Source organism: Nyctibius grandis, chromosome 12 (genome assembly GCF_013368605.1).
Source record: "Nyctibius grandis isolate bNycGra1 chromosome 12, bNycGra1.pri, whole genome shotgun sequence".
Taxonomy (NCBI): domain Eukaryota; kingdom Metazoa; phylum Chordata; class Aves; order Nyctibiiformes; family Nyctibiidae; genus Nyctibius; species Nyctibius grandis.
In genome coordinates, this window is record NC_090669.1 from 4,548,269 (window position 1) to 4,565,735 (window position 17,467).

Consider the following 17,467-nt stretch of genomic DNA (forward strand, 5'->3'; position numbering starts at 1 on the left):
TATAATGAGAACAGGTTTGAACTGAAACATGCTTTTCTTTTCTGTCGTGTGATAATAACATTGAAGACAACTTATGGAGCAATTATTTGGAAAAAGGAGAGATCCTGGAGAAAGCACATCACCCATCTGTTGATGTAGCAGGCCAGAGGAACAACCTTCATCTGTATGTGCTTTCAGATATAGCTACTTCATTCATGGTGCTGGTTGGCATCTTCTTCCCTTCAGTGACCGGTGAGAATACTGGGACGTGACAGCACCTTGGGTCTCTGAGCTTTCTTCTCTCCCTTGATCTTACATCCAAAGTGTATTTTCCAGGTATCATGGCTGGTTCTAACAGATCAGGGGACCTCAAAGATGCACAGAAATCCATTCCTGTTGGAACAATTCTTGCTATTGTCACCACATCACTAGTCTGTATCCTTTTAAAACCAGTAGAGTCCTGGCACGTTGTAAGTGACTCAGATGAATAACTGTGTATCTGATTTGTGGAACTGCTTTCAGGTGACTAAATTATCAGTGTGAGTATGATTGGTCCATGGAGAAAATAAAAAAAACAGTCCTTGAGTTGAAGGCATCGGAATGATTATCCTGTTGTTTTCCATCTCCCTTTTTTTGTGTTGGGTTTTTTGTTTTGTTCTTTTGCTTTTCCGTTGCTTTTCTTTGCTACGCAGTGGTCTATAGCTTTTCAGGCTGGTGGAATACAGGTATACATTTGTTTAGGATGTAGTGGACCATTAAGGTGAGGGAAGGCTTTAAGTGGGAGAGACAGTAAATTTCAGTTCCTTAAAAAAAAAAAAAAAGCCTTTTAGTTTGAGTGACGTTAAGGATTATAGGCTTTCTTGAACATTTTAGGGCAAGATAAAGTGGAGTTAGAAATTAGACAAGATGTTCCCCCGGTGGGTTTTTTGGGGGGGGCGAAAGGTTCATGTGTAGTCAGGTGCCCACTGGTACCAATGAATTTGTGTTTACTTTGAAGTCAGTGAAACAAGATCATCTTACATAGCTTACAGGACTGTATATTTTTTTTTTCTCTTTATTTTTAACACATTCCTCTGATTTAATGCTATTCCATGATTCTTAGACACATCCCCAGCTGGCAGGCGTGGAAGTGTTACACACACTGCGCTCAGCAGTGAGCTCCGCGTAGCTGTGAGGGACTTGTCACTTCCCTCCTGTTTCCGCTGAGACTGGAGCACTTCCTTTGCAGAATATGAGGATGTTCCTCCTAGCAGATTTCTGGGTGCTGAGAGTGGGTGCAGAGGAACAGCCTTTGTCCCAGCTGAAGTTGCCAGGTTTTGTATGTGGTTAAACTCTTCAGGGCTTAGGACCAGAGGAGCTTTGCTAGGAAAGGCTGTCTTAATCTCTTCTTTCCTGCTAGAGAAAAGATGAAGCCAAGGTCTTTAAGCTTCATCTAGTTGTTGGTGTCCTAAACTACAATTTATCAACATGGGAGATTTAAAAAAAAAAAAAAAAAAAAAGAAAAAAAAAAGAAAAAAAGAAAAGGCAAAAGGCAATTCACATGAGCAAGGACTTCAAAACTTCTTTGTAAGAGCTTTCTGAATAAATCCCACCCAAAGGGCAGCTGGCTGAGACGGTGACTCTCCTGGAAATCCTGCTGGTTTGAACCTGGTTTTTGCCAGAACTTGCCAAGGTGTAAATCTGAATCCCAGCTCGCTGGTCCCAGCTTCTTAGGAGCGCAGCCTTTTCCAGATGTTGATTTGGGAACTGACCCTCTACCAACAAGTCTGCATTTCCTGTGAACGTAATACCTGTTAAAACAGGTCGCAGACGTAACTCCCGGCTCTAGTGTTAAGATATTTGCAGCTCAAAACTTATTTGGTGGCGGGTAACTTTGTATGTAGGTACTAACGCGCCACCCAGTGGAAGGCTTACACCGTAATTCTTAGGAGTGATCAGTCCTTCCCCTTTTATTACTCTTTGTATTTTACAATTGCATTTCAGGGGTAGAGGGTAGAGTTTAGGATTTAACCATTCCTGTAAACTTAAATCCCAAGATCAAAAACCCTACTGGAATGCCACATCAAAAAACCTGAAGTGTTTTGTACTCCCCAGTGCAGCAGTAGTACAGTTTAATAACAAACCCCATATTCAAAGACTTATTGATGATGTGAATGCCATCAAAGACCACAACCTGAGAAAGTGCAAGGTAATGGTTTGCTTTATGTTCCAAATATCTTCAGATACAAGAGGAGGAGAGAGAGAAGAAAGATCTTTTGTTATCAGTTTCTGTTCTATACTAGCAGATTAAATTGATGTGTACATATAAAATTACTTCCTTTGAAATTATCTCTTTTATCATAACATTTAAAACTATCTTTTTTTAAAAATTGAAACTTAGAATAATAACTTGGTCACTTTAACATTAGAAGGTGTATATGAGTAGCGAGACACTAATTTACTCACTGGCTTTACCATGTACTTACGGAGGTGCTGCAGCGCGAATGCCGTAGGACTGAGGCACATACTGAACTTCCCACAGTACTTTCTATGGTTGTTTTAATCTGCCGTGTCTAAATAATCCTATTTCCTTAGCACACTCTGTACGACAGACTTCAGTTGTGTATTGTTATTTGGAGCCTGCATAGAAGGTGTAGTCCTGAGAGATAAGTAAGTTGTACAGCTTTAATGCTCTCCTTTCTTTTTCGTTTTTGCAAGGAGGGTGTATTCTTTCCCATCTCTCCCCACCCCCCTCCTTTTTTTTTGGCTTTTACTTTTGGGTGCCTTTTAAACCATATTTGTATGTAAATTGTAAACATTTTGGGGATCTTCTTGTATTTGATTTGATATTTTCTGGCATGGCTCCCTCAGATTTTCTATTCCATGTCTTAATTCCCAGCCCCTCCAAAACTATTTTGTCTTGTGCTGACGTACCCTTTTCAGTTTCCAGGGGTACCTGTTCAAAGATCAGATCCCTAACAGTAAACTATAGATTTCTACTTTTTCTTTCACTTCCCTAGAGAAGCAAGATCAAAACAACAAAAATTCTTTCTTTTTTTTTCTTTCCCTTTTTCATCTCCAGATGAACCTTAATTTTTTTTCTCATTTGTTGTTTTTGTTAATTACCGAGTTTGGCAAAATTACTCTTTGTAAACTGTTTTCTGGCTTCACTGCCATCCGAGGCACTACTACTAGCTTTTGTAAAAGTACTGGTGACATCGACAGCGTGTGCCAAATAGCTGAAATGATTTCAGCCTACAGTATGTTAGCAAATAGCTTGCAAAGTTGCTCTGATCTTTCTTGCACTTGCTGACCAGAGTTCCCGAAGTCAACGACCAGTATAATGTACATTCCCTGACCTATGCCAAAGAACAATCTTAAAAGACGGGCAGATAGCACACATCTCTCTGTATATGTTGTATTGCTCATAGCGGTATTCATAGGAAGGAAGTATTTCCTTGTAGCATTTGTGATTATTTTATTGCATAGAAACCCAATCAGACATCCGTAACTGGACAACGTTTGGTGTTTGGTTTTCTCTGCCCTCAGGTTATTGGTTATCAAACATTTCTGTCTGTAAAACCAATAACAGTGTTCCCAGCGCTAGAGTCTACAAGTGCTTTTTCTGAAAACTTCCCTCACATTGATGGGCTCGTTCCAGTGGACAAGCAGTGAAATGCTTGTGAATATAATTGTCTGGGGGAAAAAAACCCCAAACCAATCAACCAAAGAAACCCCAAAGCCTTCTGTAGGGATGTCTGATACTGGATTGTGTTGGGTGTTTTAAACATTAAACTTTTTTTTTTTTAAGAACTGCATCTTTCTAGGTGAAAGTAGAAAATAATATTGTGGTAATAACGTAAGAGTTTTATAATATATAATCAAAAGAAAGTTTTTGAATTGTTGCAATCAGGCTGCAGACACTTCCTATGTGTATTAAAAGTAACTCAGATTGTTTATTACTTCCTATATTTCCTAATCAAGAATATTACATAATATTTAAATGACATCTTAAAACAGACTGAGAAAACCAAGCATGAGTGTCAAAATGCTCCTCTGAATATGAATGTCTTGCTGTTCGTCTCTGCAGATACGGCGATGCAGTGAACAAGAACTTAGTGGTGGGCACCCTTTCGTGGCCCTCGCCGTGGGTCATCGTGATAGGATCCTTCTTCTCTACCTGCGGAGCAGGTTTACAGAGCCTTACCGGAGCCCCCCGACTGCTGCAAGCGATAGCAAAGGACAACATCATTCCTTTCCTCTGGGTTTGTATATCTTCAGAAACAAACAAACAAAAGGCATTCTGTACATAGTAACTAACCAGCTATTTGACTTTGTGCTCTTGGAAATTAGATTTATTCTCCCTAGTTTGCCCAGCATTGAAGTGGAGGTCAATATTTTTTATTTTAATGCTTTGTTTTCTTTTGTTAAAAACTAGGGATATTTTTAAAGGAGGTTGAATAGACATATATGGTAATTTTATGACAAAGTCTAACATCTAATTCAGTGAAGCACAGCAAGCCATTAGAATAATTTGACTCCTTGCTATAGAGAAAATGTATGTAGGAAAATTACTGTTGTTTTTTAAAACGTAATTTTTTTTTTCATTATAACCTTATAAAATACTTAGAAGATAGGCTTAACATTTCTTTTTCTCCAGGTTTTTGGTCATGGAAAAGCGAATGGTGAACCGACATGGGCTCTTCTGTTGACAGCATTAATTGCTGAGCTGGGAATCCTTATTGCTTCGCTTGACATGGTGGCTCCAATTCTCTCAATGTAAGAAATAGGCTGGTTGCTGTTTAAGCAATTTTGAGTTTTGCTAGTTTGATTGTCTTTCAGAACCATATCTTAAACCAGTAAAGCAAATTACTGGAGCCAGAGTTCCATTTTTATTATTTCTAAGAATTCTCTGACTTCAGGCTCTGCATATAAATTTATTTGTTTCTGCTCTGGAGTATTCTGTGGGTACTTTCTTTGGGAAAATGTTATTTTTGTCACAGAACAAACATAGTGATGATGATGTGGATAGATCTAACTTGATCCAATTAAAAAACTGTTCTAACTACTTTGTACTGATAGTTCAGGCTAATAAAAACCAGAGGGATAATCACACGTGACAGAGCAGCTGTATTTTAACTGTAAATCATTCATGTGATTATAATATGTGCCAGAACCTATAAATGTGTGAGCTAAAAAGTTTTGTGCTTTTTTTGCTTCTGCAGGTTTTTCTTGATGTGTTACCTCTTTGTTAATCTAGCATGTGCATTACAAACACTTCTTAGAACTCCAAACTGGCGGCCCCGATTTAAATACTATCACTGGTAAGCAAAAGGCCAGCGCACTTGATGCCTAGTCTGTAATCGGCAGTGTGGGTTTTGGGAGAACCCTCTCCATGAGGGCTGTGGGCGTGTTTTATTTCTCTGGATATTAGTTCTAGATGGGAGTACACCGGTGTAATATTCACAGTGGACTAGACCCAGATATTTAATGGCATGAGAGTTTCATTCCAACAACAGGATACTAAAACTGCTGGGGACAAGCTTTACTGTCGCTGCCAGTTCAGAATAGGCAATGTAAAGAAAAAAGAGCAAGAGAATAACTGACTTGTTTTTAAGCTTTTCTACCCCATTACTCACGAATATCTTTGCTTCTTGTTTTAGGGCCCTCTCATTTTTAGGCATGAGTATTTGCCTGGCACTGATGTTCATTTCGTCTTGGTATTATGCTTTGGTAGCTATGCTTATTGCAGGCATGATTTACAAGTACATTGAATACCAAGGGTAAGTATTAACCGGATAGAAGAGGGTAGGAAGGAGATTGGGTCTGTTTTTTGTGAATTATCTCTAGACTTCACATTCGGAGAAGGAACTGTCCAGAGATATGACTTAAAGGGCTTCCCTTACTAGTGTTTTTTTTTTTTTTTTTTCATTGTTTGAATGTGTCAGTGCTAAACAAAAGCTCCTGAAGTGCTTTGTTGTTAAGTCTCTAAAGGTTTTTAGTGAAACTTGAGAGTCACAGGAAGCAGAAACCCTGGCTGGGATCTATCCTTTGGCTGTCTATCCCAGATAATTACTTCAGGCCCAGAACACCCGAAGGCAGCCATCTTATTCCAATTTATCTGATGCAAAGGTCTGTCTAGAACAGTCCTTGAAAAGCTGACTCTGCAGGTTAGGTTGCCTGAGATTGTTAATATCTGTTGGAGTCAGGCTGTAGTATGACTGGATAACTTAATTTTAACAAATCAGGTATTGAAATGCCTAATGTTTGTTTATGCTTGGGAAGCATTCCCTGTAGTGGAGTGTTGATTACAAATTAAACACAGAATGGTGGTGTTGTGGTATACATTTGACTGAAACATTTGCATTTCTCTCATGTGATATGTGGTAAGTATCACATACATACATGTACAAATGATAAATATACATGCGATGCATGCTATGTATCACATTATTAAACTCATTATGAAGTAATGATTTCTCTATAGCATGACTGTAAGTGTGCAATTAAATGCTCATGAAACCGTATGTTGGCTAAATTGTGTTTTCTTCACAGTGCGGAGAAGGAATGGGGTGATGGCATCCGAGGTCTTTCACTCAGTGCAGCCAGATATGCCTTACTCAGACTGGAGGAGGGCCCTCCACATACAAAGAACTGGAGGTACTCATTTGAGACTAATAAAATGCACTGTCATGATTATCTACTTACACTTAAGGAATTGAACTGGACTCCAAACAAGATGCTTTTGGTCTGTGTAAATGAATTTAAATGCCCAGAATATTATAAAAAAAAAAATAAAAATCTGAGTCTGTGATAAGCTGCCCCATCACTGCCCAAGCCCTGCTGTGTGGGTCATGTACGGGCAGACCTTTTGTGTCCTTTGGATCTTTAATCACACTCTGAATTGGTGAATTCAGAAGTGGAACTTGGGGAAACTGTGGAGATCTCTGAGTACAGAGGTCCAGAGGCCCATGGTAAGTTACACTGGGAGCATAAAGAAGTCACTGCTGTCATTCTAGGATTAAAAACTGGAACAGTGGCCAACATTTTTCCCTCTGGCTTTGTGTGTTGAAGAAAGATGAAGTAGGCAAGAACCCTCCTCTCAGTTATGCATTGCACAACTCAGGCTCTGAGCAAAAGAGGACTAGGAATCTACCAAAGAGGAGAGTTTTACAAATCTTTTTATACTTGCCTAACTGTAGCTTAAGACAGAAAATAACTTAATTGATGTGTAGCAATATTGTAAGGGACAGAAGGCAGGTGGGATCTGTGTTTAAATGAAAATATTCATGTTTCTCAACAGTTTAGCACAAGTATCCAGATAGATCTGGAAGGACAACATTACAGTATGAACAGTGTCTGTGCTCTAATAGCACTTAAAAGAGCCTTGAAAATCAACCACATAGATAAAACACTAATGCAAGCCTCTTAAGTGAAGTACGTGAATGGGGTTTATGACTGTCAACAGAGTGCAGCAGCAGAATTCCCTCAACGCTTCAAATTTGCTTTGAATAAAGAGAAATAAAATATTAACTAAAAGCCCTCTAATGTGAGATAGAGAAAGAATGTGCTGTTTCAGAGTTAATATTCAAGCACAATTAAAGTGATGAGAGAGGTGGTTTTTTAGAAGTGTTTTTGTTGAAGCCATAGTAAAAAATACATTCCCTTTTTTTTTTTTTCATTTCCAGGCCTCAGTTGCTGGTGCTTCTGAAACTTGATGAAGATTTGCATGTAAAGTACCCCAGATTGTTAACATTTGCATCTCAGCTGAAAGCTGGCAAAGGTTTGACTATCATAGGGTCAGTGATCCAAGGGAATTTCTTGGAAACTTATGGAGAAGCCCAGGCTGCTGAACAGGTCAGTGTCTTGAACACATTCCTAAAGTAAAAAGGGGTGAGTGGGTAGGTAACGTAAAAGTTTCATAATCATACATGGAAAAAAGCATATCAGTGAGGCTTCAATGAAATGCAGGACTAGCTGAGTAATACTACAGCTGTTCAGTAAAGGGCTTGCAAACATGTTTTAACTGCCAACTGTGGCTTTGGGAATATAAGAAGATCAGTGCTTGCACTTGTATAAACAGCCTTACTGCAGAAACCTGTCTTCATTTATAAGAAATAATTACTGTGGAAGTGTGTGTATGCTGATTAATGGAGGGAAGAGGACTATTTAGTCTTCTGAACATACCAAGAAATACTTTAATAACTGTCAATTATTGCAAACTTAGCAAATGTGCTGTGTCCCTTTCATTGTGGTGATAAATTTATTACAAAAAGTATCGAAGGATGGTCCTGAAAATTTGTTAATACATCATTTATTCTTCCTCACTGTGTAAACAAGACATCATAGCCCCGTTTACATCTGTATAGTATCAGCACATCACTTCTTCCCCAGAGGCTTTTTGTACAGGAAAACTATTATGAAGGGAAAACTAATTCATAGGCCTATGTGTTGACCAAGTTTGTTTAGTTTTTAAGTGTTGGGGGATATTGTTACAATATTGTTACAGCTAGCGGGGAAAATTAAGGGCAAAAGTAAATTGCAACATAACAAAGAAGGGATTGAGAAATGCTGAATCTACAATGAGGATTGCCAAGCAGGTGCTAGGCTAGCATGAGAAAGAGGAAGAAAATTGCAGCTTGCTGACAGGAGGAAGGAGCGCTTGAAACTGCTGAATCAATATGTGGCCTCACTTATAGTTGCAAAATGAATAGACAAAGTGTATCAAGAAATAGAATGAAACATTAAACAAAGCACTGCTTCAGAATAACCATGAAAGTAGAAACATGTACTGTATAAAAAGAGCTATGCTGCTTGCAATAAATCATTAATCTGAATCTCATCTATGTGTATTGTCGTTACTGCCACATTTAAGCAAATAAAGGGTACAGTATTCTTGATAGGTGTGGGGGTTTGGTGCTTGTATTTGTAAATTGAATATAATAACACAGCACGTTACACAGAAATCTGAAACTGGAAATCAAAATGAAGTTCATTAACCTCGGGTTTAAAGAGGTGTTTTAGGATTAGAAAATGGAAAGTGAGATAACGCTAGCTACTACTATAAATAAGAGATTATAGCACAAATCAAAGAACCCTTCTCTTAATCTGTTAGAAATAATTATGTTTGGAAGGGAACTATGTGTGTTTTAAACAAGCATTATTCACAATTAGTGGGTATTTTCTCTTCTGTTTTATTAAGTAAAGCAGACGAGCAGAACTTTGCCTTGAAATGTGTTTTACCTGTGGATGTGTGTACCAGGAATTTACATTGTAATCACATGATAGAGACATTCTTAGAGTTCCTCTTGGTTGTGAGGTTTTTCCTTGTCTGTCTTGCAGACTATTAAGAATATGATGGACATTGAGAAGGTGAAAGGATTTTGTCAAGTAGTTGTAGCCAATAAAGTTCGAGAAGGAATTGCCCACTTGATCCAGTCCTGTGGACTAGGTGGCATGAAACATAATACTGTGGTTTTGGGATGGCCCTATGGCTGGAGACAAAGTGAAGATCCAAGGTCATGGAAGACATTTATAGGTGAGCTTTAAAGGTTCTGTGTGATCAAACATTGTGAACAGAGATTATTATGCACATGGTACACACAGGATTTTAACAGAATCCTTGTCAAATTGGTTTTGGTTTTTAGTCTGTTTTGTCTAGTTTTGATTGTGAAATAGATAATTTCTGACAAAACTGCTCTATGTTTGAAATATCACTTCTTGTAGGTAAAAAAACCTATGAAAGATCTTCAAAGATTAATCTAGCAGCTAAAATTAATCTGTCTAATGAATGCTTAAAAAGTTACGGACTTGAGAGTTACTGCTTTTATGGCAAACTGTAATTTGTTTCCAAGATCATCTCTGTCTTTTCACAGGTCCTAACCTATCCACCTCTCTTCACTACTGGAGCTAACACTCACCTTGCCTATATCCTTGTCCTTCCCCTATGGTCCAGTTACTTAACACAGTCAAATTAGAACAGAGCAGATGTTTTCTCCTCATACTTAGCTTTGAAGATTGCTGCTTTTATTTCAAACATGAAATAAGGCTTGTGTTCCTGTAAGCCTGCTTTATCCTAGATTTGTCGTTTGGCCCTACCTGTCTATGCATGCCTCGCTGTACGTACTTTTCTTTACGTAAGCAATGACTTTTATGGTTTGCTGACATTCGTTCAGTGAGTAACTATTTTTTTTTTTTTTTTAAACCATAGATCACTCTTGCAGAATTGGAAGTAACTGTCTGTTCTTCCCCTTTGGGGCAGGTACTGTTCGCTGCACAACTGCAGCCCATCTGGCTCTGCTGGTTCCCAAAAATGTGGCTTTCTACCCCAGCAACCATGAGCGTTACAATGAAGGCAACATTGATGTGTGGTGGATTGTGCATGATGGAGGCATGTTGATGTTGCTTCCTTTTCTTCTCAAACAGCACAAAGTAAGGAGCTAGCCAAAGAATGTTTGTCACCCAACTGCTTCTGTGTGCATTAGTTTAAAGAAACATGGTCCAGTAGAGGAGCCTGTATTGATAAATGCAAATGGATATATTGATAAGTTCCTGGTTTGTAGAGCAAAATATTATCGGTTCAAATACTGAGAGTTTGCGTTCCCTCACCAGGTTTGGAGAAAATGCAAAATGAGAATTTTTACTGTAGCTCAGATGGATGATAACAGCATCCAGATGAAGAAGGACTTGGCTACTTTCCTCTATCAACTCCGAATAGAGGCAGAGGTAGAAGTGGTAGAAATGGTAAGGGATTTGAGCCTGGTTTTCACTTTACAATGCAAATGGTGGCGTTTGGTTATGACTTGATTACAAGCACAATATTTGTCTCCTATTTCTGCAGCACAACAGTGACATCTCAGCATATACTTACGAGAGAACCCTTATGATGGAGCAGAGATCGCAGATGCTGAGGCAAATGAGGCTGACAAAAACAGAGAGGGAAAGGGAGGTATGTCATTTGTGGTTGATTGCTATGGGCTGCTGAGGTGGATGACACAAAGTGCCTTCCTAGTAGTGTTTTATATAGCTGCTGCTTAAATTTAACTCCCGTTTTCTAAATATGTAAGGAAATACTTTTAGTGTCGCTTTTTTGTTTCCCCAAATTGCATGTAGTCATTGAATGACCTGGCTGTACTTGCAAAACCGTGCTAGAAATTGTTTCGGGGGGAAACGATGGCAGTATATACGCTGTAGAAACAATTTGTGTGTTCCCCTTTGCGATGTAAATGATACTCGATGACTTGAGGATGTACATCTCAACCCTTTCTTGACCTTGTTTCTGCTTTATATGGGATATCCGGGGTTTGTCTCAATTTAGAGTATATCCTGTTTTCCTGCTGAAGCTTTCATTCCAGTTTGGACTGTTAAGACACGTAGCTATGAAAGGTGCAGATATTCTAATTTTTCTGCATGTCTTTATCCAACATTTTTTTGTTATCCATTTTGCGTCAGACTGGTCCATTGTTTCAGACCATGTCATGATGTGAGTTAGACTGTCTTTTTCTTGTATAGGTACAGGTCTCTGTTAGTCCAAATTCTGCACGGCTTACACCCATCAAAACTGTTTAAAGTCAGCTGGGTATGTAAGATTATTGGCTAGGGCAGATGCCTCGTATCAAAGCTGTCCTAAATGCTAAACTGACTGTACAAAATAAAGGATACAATGAAACAAAAAGTCTTTCATTACTTAAAAAGAACCAGAGGATGTAAAATAAAGTCTCAGAATTCACCTTGTCATTCATGTGCCCTCTAGGCTCAGCTGGTAAAGGACAGGCATTCAATAGCACGTCTGGAGAGCCTCTACTCAGATGAAGAAGATGAGGGAGACACAGTTCCTGAGACCATCCAGATGACCTGGACAAAAGAGAAATGTGATGCTGAGAAGCGGAGCCGAGGCAGTGCTGTGGGAAGCTTTAGAGATCTCATCAGCATTAAGCCGTGAGTCTTGTCATAGTCAGCAGCTTGCGCCTCCCCAAATTCTAGATGTGCTGTGCTTTTATTATCTTTTGTCTCCTAATCCTTGGTTTAGACTTGCGCAATAAACGTTGAGACCTGACTAGTGAAAAGACAGCAGTTAGCCTCCTGAGAAATCTCTAACCAACTAAATGTGGCACTCATCCCTCAGTATTTTACGTGGTATCATAAAATTCTAAATTGGAGCTGTTAAATCCTATTATAACTTTCCTCCTGTCTCCCAAATACCTCAACAAAACACACAGTTAAAAAGCAAACTGATAATTTCACTGATCTAATCAGAATTAAAAAAAAAGATTAATAATTTCACTATCTAACATGCAGTGCGGATGTTTAACGCAGCAAGGAAGAAGCTATGGAGATGGTGATGAATGACTGTGAACAGAATATGTGTGTGATAAAACCCTCTAAGACAGACTTGCTGTTGAAGGAGCACTGACCTGTAACAGCAGCCTCAGTATTACCACGTGTGTGCCCCTTGAATAGCTAGAAGTAAAGCTCTGTTTGTGGCTTTGTATAAAAAGGTGTGAATCTCCTGTGACCTCTTTGATGTACTACACCTTACACAGTGTTCACTCCGTCAGCTTTGCATATGTGGCAAAGTTTCAGATTTTTCTTCCTCATAAATCAGTGAGAATTCAAATCTGGTTTAGGATGAATCATACATAGTGTATATACTGTAGAAATTCTGCTGAATTCCATGTTAACTACCTGTACTTTTTCCTCTTCCATGCTTTCAGAGAGTGGGAAAACTTGTAAGTTTGTTATTTAACTTAGAAATACACTAAGATGGTTGAGAGGGAAGACTTAATTTTCTCAACTAAAAGCAGGAAAACTATATGTAACTATGGAAGAAAATAAACAGAGTTAGAGTTGAGCAGTCTTAGCAATGTTTTTGAAGGGAGCAGGATTCACCACTTAAGCTAAGTATCATTATAAATAGCACGTAACAAACTACAAGAATTGTCCTGACAAGAACTAAGTCAGGATAGAAGACAATTACAGGTCTGAACCTATTTTCTTAAGCAGAATATGACACAAGAAGTGGGAAACATTACTCACTCGGAGAAGCTCTCATTCCACAACACTGCTGTGATGCTATTTCTGGAAGTTTCTGGACACTAAATCCCTTTCTTATAGCCTGCACCTTCCAATCACTGGGGAGATGCCAATTTTAAATGTCACTTTAGAGAATACCAAACCTTTAGTTTTCAATTACTCTTCCAAAACTATACATAGTTAATAACAGTATATTGTTTCTGGTGCTGGCTTCTTCCTCACCTCCTGTAAACATAATCTGGCCTCTCTGTTGTCCCTGGCTTTCTGAAGCTGATGTGGTGAAGACAGAGGATGTCCTTGCTCTAAATTAAATAAGAACATGAAATAACAGAGAAGTAATTCAAAGTGGGTAAATAGTGTTGTTAGTTCTTACCATTGCATCTTCTATTTTCTGTCTATATAAAACATGTCTTTGCAAACCTAAATATTCAGAAGAACAGCAAGGTGACTAAAGACTTTAACTCATGTAAAGCTGAATTAACAAAACTCTAGATTCATATTTGATTTGTTTCTACTAATACTTGTTTTTATAATATTAACATAAAAAAAAACCAAGTGGTAATCCTCAAAACTGCAAATATATTCTCCCTTTGATAAATCTATTTCTGTATTGTCTTTCCCTTTACATTACCAAAATAATGGTTGATTTCCTGTAGGAAGGAAACATTCCCTGGCTCAAAATCCCTGAAGGATACTCTCCAGTTCTGTCCCTACATGAACTGGTGTTACTTTGTGATGATATATTCTGAATAGTTAATCCTGTTACCTCTCTTAGCCTGGATTCTCAAGGAGCAGAGGCCTATGAGATCATGCTGCATCTATTCCCTTCTCTTCCATAACTTTTGAACCAAGTGCTACTCAAATTTGAAAGCATGATTCTGATTTTAAAGATACTTGGGTGATAAGTGTTTCTTGTAAATAGCCAGGCAGGGAGGTTGATTAATGTCCAACTGCAGAAAAGGTTACAATCCTCGTTCCACACCAGAAAAGCCCCATAAGCAGGCACACATCCAGCCATTTGTAGGCTGCATTCCAGCCTATGAGTCTGCAGGAAACCAGGCTTTCTCTGGAGATGTCAACTGCTGTTCACCACAACAAGTGAGCTCATGGGACGTGTGGACTCAGTGCAGTGGTGCTGGTCTCCTGCTTGGTTCCGATGGGTCTCTGAGAGAGTTTTCTGGTACTGAGTCCACAGAGGTGCGTGGTCTGTGCTGCCATGGGAGTGAGGGGGTCTGAAGAGGGCTGCCAGAAGGGAAAGCTCTGCAGTCACAAGTGTACACGGTCAAAGAGCGTGTCCCCTTGCGCAAGTGCATTTTAACTTCCTATGTAAGACTAAATCATCTTTATAAAATACGCTTCTTGAGAGCAATATAACTTTGTAAACTGGAAACTTGACTCCAGGGACCTTACAACCCATGGACTAGCCGTACCTGAAGAACTCTGTGAAATCTCTTTTGTATTTTCACCTTTAAGTTTGAAAAAACTTACTGTGTGTTGAGTTGACATTGAACAGGGTCTTTAGGAGATTTAAGGTATGCTTTTAAGGGACTTCTTAATCATTCTGTTTTCAGAAGCGTGTTTCTAACAGTAAGTCTGAATGTGCTTCTTCTACAGGAACCAGTCTAATGTCCGAAGAATGCACACAGCAGTGAAGCTAAATGAAGTTATTGTAAATAGATCCCATGATGCCAGACTTGTTCTCCTCAACATGCCCGGTCCTCCAAAGAACACTGATGGTGATGAAAACTGTATCCTTTCAGGCAAGGCCTGATCCACACAGAAGATCTTTCTTTAATCTATGCTCTTGAATTCATTTTGCCATGACAGCTGTCAAGCTGTAGTATGTGACAAAGTGTCCACTGAGTAGAGGGTACTGGCTTGTGGCTGTTCTGTAGTAAGTGCTTAGAGTAAAAGTTGCCACTGGTTGCTCTGGAAGCCTCGTAGGTTTGAATTCAGTCTTGTCTAAATTCTTACTTGATTTAATTTATTTATTAAATTAATTCAATTAATTTAGTTTAATTTTCAGTAGTGGATGTAGCAGATGTTTAAGGAGGCATTCACCGCAGTCAGCGCTGTGGGCAGAGCAATGTCTGAACTCGAGTGAATAGAAGTCCTGAAAGAGAGGGCGTATCTCAGGCATAGCTCACAGGTCAGAAGTTGGGAGCTTAGCTCCAAGTGCAATGCTCTGGTAAGTTTAAAATTCAAACCCCCAGTATTATGGCACTGAGGGGTGCTTGCACCATGTCCCTAAGCAAGGCCAGAACCAAGGGCGGTGGTTAGTGAGCCTGGTGGCACCGCAGTTCTCTGTCCACAGCTGCTCTTCAGCCTCGGTTTGTACCATTCAATTAGCAAGCCTTTCACTGGCCTGTGCCAAAAAATGTATGTCACAAGTCACACATCGCAGAGCGAATGATTGTCTTCTCCTAAGCCTAGATAGTAGTAGCAGTAACGGCTGTTTCACAACAGTGTGCTGGCCAAAGAAAGGATAGATACATTCCTCTTGGCGTAAGTGCGTTTCTACCACAGCTACTACAGCTCAGGAGAGATTTTAAGCTGGAGGTTATGGGTGAGAATGCTCATTCCCCCACCCTTCCCTGGAGAGGCTGAGCCACTGTGGCTGAAAACCACTCCGTATTGATGGAGAGCGGCTGGGAGGGAGTGTGACTGTGTAACCTGGTCCCACCAGCATCACTGACAGGCTCAGCTTGGGGCGGTGGCGGGTTCGTTTTGGAGCCGGCTGAAACGGGCTCTGTCCAACGTGGGGGCAGCCCCTGGTCTCATCTCACAGAGGACGCTCCTGCAGCCTCCCCGCTGCCAAAGCCTTGCCACAGAAACCCTGTACAGAGACTAATGGCCGTGTATTTTGGTTTTGATATTTCTTTTGTCCTTGACTTTACCGAAACAGACATGGAGTTTCTTGAAGTCTTGACTGAGGGTCTGGAGAGAGTATTACTTGTTAGAGGAGGTGGCCGAGAAGTCATCACAATTTACTCCTGATTTAGTACGAGCTTCTAACGCTGGTCTACATTTACCTTCTTGGCGATAACAGACATTCCAGTTTCAAAGGGAGAAGTAAAAAAGGTTTTTTGCCTAACAGGCTCCTCATCCAGTCGTATTCATTGTCTTTCCATTTGCAACATACATATCTTTTGGGATTGCGGTATTGTTACACCATCCAATTAGCAACATAAGTTAATTGTGAAGCTGCCACATTATTCAGTTTCTGCTTTGGTACTTCAGCATTTGTGCATGTAGTTTCAACACTAAACCTACTTTTTGTCAGCACTGCTATGTGCAGTATTTTTAGTAACTGTATGTAAAGTTAGGACATGAAAGCCAGTTACTGTAAAAAGATTTTAAAAGCTTTTTATATTAGGTTTGGGGGATAGAATTACATTATATAGCAGCTAGTTTCTGCTGAAGTTCAGCTATAAAGCATTTTCTAAGAGCACACTAAATTGTAAGAGAGGACTGAAAAAGCTTTTGTTTTTCTGGGTTTATTTCCAGAACTAAACTCGCAGTATTGGGTAAGAATTTATACTTTTAATACATTTATTGATAGAGATTTAAATAAATTATGTTGATATAGTTGATATTATGTATGTAGCTTGCTACAAATTGTGTTGCTTCTGAGACTTGAGGTTCTGTGAGGCCAGATCCCTATTTATTTTTGTATTTATTTGTCAGAAATATTGGATATGCAGATGCAGACTGTTTAGGATAACAGAGATCTCACAATAGATTTTGAATCATCAGTGGATTGAAGGACCAGTCCTGTGCAGTTCTTCCATGCTTTAAATTTCTTGCAGACCATCGAAGTACATTGAGCATGTTGGAGTCCCGTCTGTAGAGCCATGCGCTATGCTGTACGCACAGCAATGGGATTGCACTTGCACAAGTACAGGGGACCTGCTGCTTCATTGTATGCTTTATGCCCTTAGAGGAAAAAGAAAAGAAGACCTAGATTAACCAATAAGTCTCTGGAGATTTTATCAAGCCCATTGAGTTGTACTTTATGTACAGAACATTCGTATTTTTTCAATAAAATGTTGCATACACTTTGAACCTATTCTCTGTTCTGTGTGTGCTCTGGTGAATTACCTGGGAAGACCCCGTCTGTCCCTCCCTGCGCAGAACTGCTGCAACCTGACTTCAGCGCATCGGTACTGGTGGATGCACTGTGCGAGGGGAACGTGGTGGAGGGGTGTCGGTGCCACCCCACATGGCGCACATACTGCACTGTCCAGGTGCCACCTTAGTCTTTAAAGCAGCCTGGTGGCATGCCCAAGTGAGTAATGGCTCCCGGGGCTGGAGTTACTGCCATATGCAATAGCCAGGTAGAACTCTGTACCTGTAGGCAATGAAACACACACAAGCTGGTGCCCCCTCGAGATTTCCAGCTGCCTGGGCAAGCAGTCATCCCGTACAAGGGACGCGTGTGAGCCAGCCTCTATGGGATGCATTAGTAGTAGGGGAA

At 39.7% G+C, this 17,467-nt stretch overlaps 1 protein-coding gene across 1 annotated transcript in view; it reads left to right on the plus strand.

Moving 5' to 3' along the window:
* The window catches only part of SLC12A4 (solute carrier family 12 member 4), a 51,248-nt gene extending 34,193 nt beyond the window's left edge, over positions 1 to 17,055 (plus strand). Inside the window, exons 9-24 of the mRNA XM_068411646.1 lie at positions 67 to 231; positions 316 to 414; positions 2,571 to 2,628; positions 4,049 to 4,223; positions 4,619 to 4,737; positions 5,184 to 5,282; positions 5,622 to 5,741; positions 6,514 to 6,618; positions 7,647 to 7,815; positions 9,301 to 9,496; positions 10,220 to 10,389; positions 10,570 to 10,701; positions 10,799 to 10,906; positions 11,711 to 11,895; positions 14,605 to 14,738; positions 15,896 to 17,055. Coding sequence (XP_068267747.1) covers positions 67 to 231; positions 316 to 414; positions 2,571 to 2,628; positions 4,049 to 4,223; positions 4,619 to 4,737; positions 5,184 to 5,282; positions 5,622 to 5,741; positions 6,514 to 6,618; positions 7,647 to 7,815; positions 9,301 to 9,496; positions 10,220 to 10,389; positions 10,570 to 10,701; positions 10,799 to 10,906; positions 11,711 to 11,895; positions 14,605 to 14,738; positions 15,896 to 15,987 — 2,126 coding nt within the window. The 3' untranslated portion in view covers positions 15,988 to 17,055. The remainder of the gene's footprint in view (positions 1 to 66; positions 232 to 315; positions 415 to 2,570; positions 2,629 to 4,048; positions 4,224 to 4,618; positions 4,738 to 5,183; positions 5,283 to 5,621; positions 5,742 to 6,513; positions 6,619 to 7,646; positions 7,816 to 9,300; positions 9,497 to 10,219; positions 10,390 to 10,569; positions 10,702 to 10,798; positions 10,907 to 11,710; positions 11,896 to 14,604; positions 14,739 to 15,895) is intronic.
* Positions 17,056 to 17,467: the final 412 nt, after the last annotated feature.